The following is a 6,000-nucleotide window of genomic DNA, read 5'->3' on the forward strand; positions in this document are numbered from 1 at the left end:
TGACATACACATATTTAAAGTGTACAATTTGCTAAGTTCTGACATATGTACACACCTGTGAAACCGTCACCACAATCAAGAGAGTGAACGTATACATCACTCCCAAAAGCTTCTTCCCGCCCCTTTGTAAGCCCTCCTTCCCATCCCTCCCCTTTTTAATGAGTGTACAGTGGTATCTCACTGGCTTAATTTGCATTTCTCTAAGGATTAGTAATAATGAGCATCTTTTCATGTGCTTATTTGCCATCCTTCTACCTTCTTTGGTGAAGTGTCCATTCACGTCTTTTGCCCATTTTACTTGATGCTTAGTAGCATCAAGTAAGTTGAATCATTTTTAAGTTTCTTTTATAATCAGGAAAAATATAAATGTACATTCATTATAGCAAAATTTACAGAAGTGAAGAAAATGAAAATAAATTGACCCTAATCCCACCTGAGATTCAGACATGGGTAACATTGCGTTTTGCTCTGTTTTCTTCTAGACAATTTTCTGAGTGTACTTGAAACAGCTGTTTTATTTTTGTATTCATTCCGCAAACATGTACTGACATCTCTTGGGAGCCAGTTGGTCCTTTAGGAAAGGGATCTCAGTCCTGAATCAGGCAGGCCCTGCTTTCATGGCACTGACACTGTAGAGGTGGATGGCTACACATCTTAGATCTTTTCTTCACCTAACACTGTAACATGAGCATTATCCAACACTCCTCCTATACATTCCTCCATGGCTGTATGAATTCTGGGCTAAATATCTACTGTAACTTCAGGACTGAGGTCACAGATTTCACTTTTTCTCTATTATGCACAATGCAAACACTAAGTATTTTGTGCATGAGGCCTTCTGATTTTTTTTATTAAGTGGCGCCCACTGATTACTTTCCCGAAAGGTTGTGTTCTTCTAAATGTGCCTAGGAGCTTGCTTCTCATCCCCCTATCCCTCCCCACCCATGGAGAGAGACTGGATCTTTCTATAATGTAGCCTAACAGATGGATTATTTGGCCTCTTCTTCCCATTCATTCATTCATTCATTACCAGTGCAAACCACGTGGAGGAGGGCGTGAGACTGCAGAAGGAGCATGGGTGGGGAGCGGGCAGCTATGGTTGTAATGAGTCCCTGCACCCGCCTCATCCTCTGCAGGCCGTGAACCCAGGCAGGTCCCTGTTCCTGCTGTACGCCCTCAAGAGCTCCCCGAGACTCTGTCTGCTGTACCTCTACCTGTTTGACTACACAGACACCTTCCTGCCCTTCATCCATACCATCTGCCCTCTGCAAGAAGACAGCTCCGGGGAGGACATCATCACCAAGCTTCTGGTGGGTCTGGAGAGGGCCTTGAGTGGCTTCATGCCACCATTCCTCAGCGTGGGATGGAATTGGAGACATGGCTGGCGCCTGTCAGGGAAGAGGAAACAACATGAGCCTTCATTTGAATTTTGCAAGGAGAGCCCCTACGAAAGAAAATACAGCAGGAGCTTCCCCACTCCCAGAAGCCTGTTTTGTTTCCTGCATTGCATAGCAAGACGGGTTACCCTCTGGACTTGAAATATTTAGGGGAAAAAAACCCAGCTTTGCTTCTGTTATAAAAGAAGATAGCATAGGTCCAGATTGCCCAAGGGTTAGATCTGTGGGCCTTCCAGCCTGGTAATCTGTCTCTTAACAGGATCCCCAAAGGATGATTATTTGTCCTACCACAAGGCAGGGTTAGTATCCGTCCTGTTGGCCTCAGAATAGTAAGCCGTCATCCAGCTCACTGATGGGAGTCATCACGTCAGCTGGCCACAGGGCCTTTGGCAGGGATAGTTACCCACCACAGCTCTGATGGATTCCTTCAGAATTGTCAGTGGATCCCATTGACTCAGGGTGATTGGGTCTAATTGGTCATCGGAGGGTAATGTCCTTTACATTGGTACTTTTGGGGCAGTCCCTCTGATCCGTTTATATCGAAAGTCACATGGATATAGGAATCATCGCATATGATGTTGAAACAGAATTCCTAAATCTCCAAAGACCCTTTTCGAAACACTTGAATCAAGAGCCTACCTAACTGACCTCAGCCTTGGGTGTAGTTTTAAGCCTGCAGGTTAGCCCCTTTGCGCAGTGTTTCTCTAATTACCCAGTTTTCAGCTGTTCCCTGCCCTTGCTGGACTGGGAGCACAGAGACCCCCTGACCTTTCTGTTTTAAAAAGCCCCAGCAACCCCTGCCATCAGGCTGACTTTCTTCTTGGGATGCTCAGTGTCTGCTCCATTGTACACAGTCTCGCTTGACTTTCATTAGCCTCTGGATGCCTATGAGTTGTTTAAATACTCTTGTTACAGATTGTCTGCTAATTCTGTAATGAAAGTTTTTCATTTTCCCAAAATTACTTTTTAAAAGTATATGTTTAATTTTCCCACGACCTGTTACATTCTCCCACAGAGGAGCTGTTGACTTGGCATTGTCTGAGCCGTCCTTGCAGTGGTGAGGAAATCGGAAAGCTGGTTAATTTTATTCATTTCAGCCTCATTATGAATAATGCTTAGATTACTCATGCTTAGATTTTTTACTTCTGAGCTTCCACAATTATATAACAAGCATCTCAGTTCAGCCTCTTTGGTAACATTTATCCAGTGTAAGGTTAATTATAACAAGGTGAGTTTATGGATGGAAATCTCATTTTAGATTGTTGCATATGTGTGTATGTGTATGTATGTTTTAATAAATGTAAAATTCACTGGGATAACCACAGTATTTTGTGTAAAAGTCAATCCTTATGATTTTTTGTGTCCATTTTTATGTAGTTTTATTTACTTGCGTGTTATTTTTAAAGGATCTTAGAGAGCCCACATGGAAGCAGTGGAGAGAATTCCTTGTCAAGTACTCCTTCCTTCCATACCAGCTGATTGCTGAATTTGCTTGGGACTGGCTGGAGGTCCATTACTGGACGTCACGGTTTCTCATCGTCAATGCCATGTTACTCTCAGTTCTGGAATTATTCTCCTTTTGGAGGATCTGGTCAAGAAGTGAACTGAAGTAAGTGTGTTTTTATGTAGGAGATGGTTGGAGCAACAGAGACTGGGAAAGAAATACCAAGTGGAGGAGAAGTCCTCTGTGGAGTGTTGTTCAGACTCGAGAAGACGCCCCGGGCTCTGGTTTAGAAATACTGCTTAAGCAGCAAACAGGAAAATGCCTTTGTGTTGGGGGTGGGGTGGCTCCCGTGGTGCTCACTGTTAAAGTGCGTCCCATGTGCCTTCTCCCCATGTGATACACCAGGTAATTCCTGGGGGCGGGGGGTGCGTGAAGGGGTTTAATAATTGAGGAATAAACAAGTGAGAAGAAGAGGGTGCTGTACGGAAAGCAGCAGTGTGGCAGAGCATAAAGAGATCTGATGAGGAATTCTGTAGGCGTGAGTTCTAATCCTGCACTGCCACCAGCTGGGACAGTGATAATTTCTCTGGATTAATGCATAAAATGAGAGAGTTGGACTAGACAGTCACTGAGTCAAGTGACTCTTGGTTGTAAGTGAGAGAAACCAACCTAAATTGGCTTTCCTACCAAGGGAGATGCCCAGTGAAGGCTTCCTGCATGGCTGGACCCAGAGACCCGAATGCTGTCATCAGGGCCACCCTCTCCCTCTCCCTCTCTCTCTCTCTCTCTCTCTCTCTCTCTCTCCCTCTCTCTCTCCCTCGCTCTCCCTCTCCCTCCCCCTCTCCCTCCCCCTCCCTCTCTCCCCCTCTCCCCCCTCTCTCTCTCTTACAGCTCTGCTCCGTTCAGCCTCAACAGCATCTTTGTTTGGGGGCCCTTGACCACTCTGGGTGTCGATCTGAGCAGCTTAGCAGCCCTGGAGGAAAGAGAGCACTTCTGAGGCTTGTGAAAGCCTGAGGCTCACATGCCTTTGCTCTGATTGGCCCAGCCTGGGTCACAGCCTCCCCCTGCCACCCCGAACCCATCACAAGTGCAGGGGTTTGTGGGCTCCCCGTGTCCAGATGCAGGTGTGCACTCACAGCCGATGCCCCAACCAGACCACATGGAAGAGAATAGGGGAGGGAGACACCCTAAAGGGAAACTCAAAAAGTGCTTCCAGAAGACAGGGTATGGCTGCTGGGCAGGCAGAAGTAACGCATCAGCACACCAGCATCCTTTCGGCCTGAAACAGCCCATGACGTGAAGGGGTCTTGGCCTCATCCATCAGGAGCAGCCTTATAAATAGTTCTGAGAACCTGACAAGAATCTCCCTCATTTATTTCAATTCAGTGAACTCACTTATTCAGGCACAGTTGATTGAGCCCCTACTCTGCCCCTGGTTCTCTGCTGGACACCACTGATCTTTTGGTAAAGAGGACAGTTTATACTCTGAAAGCCTGCAGCCTAGCAGAGAAAATATTATGTTAAATATGTACAAGAGCGACCCAGCGAAGAAGCGGGTGGAGTTGGGACTGTGCTGGGAGGCCTCGCCTGTGGGACCAGGTGTGGGGACTGGGCGACAGTGCCCTGCGGAGGCACCCTCTAGGCTGCGTCCTGGGAGTTGAAGGTGGAGTGGTCAGGGAAGGTATGTCTGGGGCACTGGGGACAGGAAACAAGGTCTCTGCAGCACTGGCAGCCAGGCCACATCAGGGAAAGGCCCAGGGTCTGAGCGCCCCGGCGCTGTCGTTAGAAACGCCATCACTATTCTGCCTCTCAAACGCTTCTCTTCCTTTTTCAGGACTGTGCCTCAGAGGATGTGGAGCCACTTTTGGAAAGTATCAACACAGGGGCTTTTTGTGGCCATGTTCTGGCCCCTCATCCCTCAATTTGTTTGCAACTGTCTGTTTTACTGGGCCCTGTACTTTAACCCAATTATTAACATTGATCTCGTGGTTAAGGAGGTCCGACGGCTGGAAACCCAGGTGTTGTGACTGACGCTGCCCAGGCTCTGAGGGACTCTTCCAGCCTCCCTGTCAGCCAAGCTCTGATGCTTAAGTGCGGCGAGGGGGACGGGGAGCGGACATCCTATTCTCTGCCCCTAGTGAACAAGGTGCTGCTTTGTTTGTCAAAGGCCACGGCCAGGTCTTCTCCCCCTGCCTGTGGCAGCAGGGACTGGCGCCCCAGCGCTTGGCCGACAAAGCCGCCGCGCCTCCCACCCACCCACCTTCCTCGTGGGGTCTTGGGAGGCCCAGTCCACGACACCTGGCAGGGACCCAGGGTTCTCAGAGGACGTGGAGTGGGTCTCAGTCCCGCTTGCGCTAATAACCTCAGTGACTGACACAAGGCTCCCAGGGCAAGTTGGAGCCCTGAGACTGAGCCCAGGGCCAGGCCTGTCCTCTAAGTTAAGTTTAGGAGAACAGGAAAAGATTTCGTCATAGGCACGGCAGTTGCACATAAAAAACAGAGGAAAAACCAAACTCCGGTTGACGATTCTGTCTTATTTAAGAGTTGCTAGAAGGTTTCAGAGTTAAACCTCTGAAAGGATTCAGTTCAAGATTAGAATGATGGTGGTTAGACTTGCCATCACTGTTTTCTACTTGTAATCATTGAAAGTTTGGATCTCTTTTTCTGGGGCAATTGAGTGGGATGTCAGGCAGTTAATGGAGAGTAATTCACATCAGGCCGAGCTGCTTCAGTGCTACTTAAAATTGTTGTTTTGGGGTTTACTTTGTTTTGTTTTTAAGAATTTAATTTGTAAAATCCAGGCTAGTCCGTTTGTTTAAGGAAACATTTTGTACATTGACCTCCCACTGTACACTCTGTTCTGATGTATAAAACAAGTATAATTACACCAAGTGCTGTAATTGTAAATATGAAATGAACTGTGGCCTTTGATTCCCTTCCAGTGTGACAGTAGCAGGTGTGAAAGGCAGTCAACCTGAAGACTGGCCCTGCAGAGATAAGCTTGCATCCAAAATGTTTTTTTGTGACTCCATGAACCATTCATTAACCCTTTGTATCTTTGAAGATTTCACTCAAACTTTGCTTCTGAAAGTTTGAAGAAGTTACTTGAAATAAAAATAAAGATTCTTTTATACAGGTAAAACTTCTATGCAGAGAAAA

The 6,000-nt window shown here is 47.0% G+C and overlaps 1 protein-coding gene across 2 annotated transcripts in view; it reads left to right on the top strand.

The window, feature by feature from the left end:
* Positions 1–5,728, top strand: part of BFAR (bifunctional apoptosis regulator) — a 28,214-nt gene extending 22,486 nt beyond the window's left edge. Inside the window, exons 6-8 of one of the 2 annotated variants that reach the window (XM_068565228.1) lie at positions 1,137–1,310; positions 2,804–3,006; positions 4,676–5,728. In XM_068565228.1, coding sequence (XP_068421329.1) covers positions 1,137–1,310; positions 2,804–3,006; positions 4,676–4,868 — 570 coding nt within the window. In that variant the 3' untranslated portion in view covers positions 4,869–5,728. The remainder of the gene's footprint in view (positions 1–1,136; positions 1,311–2,803; positions 3,007–4,675) is intronic. The other variant, XM_068565229.1, reaches the window with a different exon arrangement.
* Positions 5,729–6,000: the final 272 nt, after the last annotated feature.

This window comes from Eschrichtius robustus, chromosome 16 (assembly GCF_028021215.1).
Source record: "Eschrichtius robustus isolate mEscRob2 chromosome 16, mEscRob2.pri, whole genome shotgun sequence".
Classification (NCBI taxonomy): Eukaryota; Metazoa; Chordata; class Mammalia; order Artiodactyla; family Eschrichtiidae; genus Eschrichtius; species Eschrichtius robustus.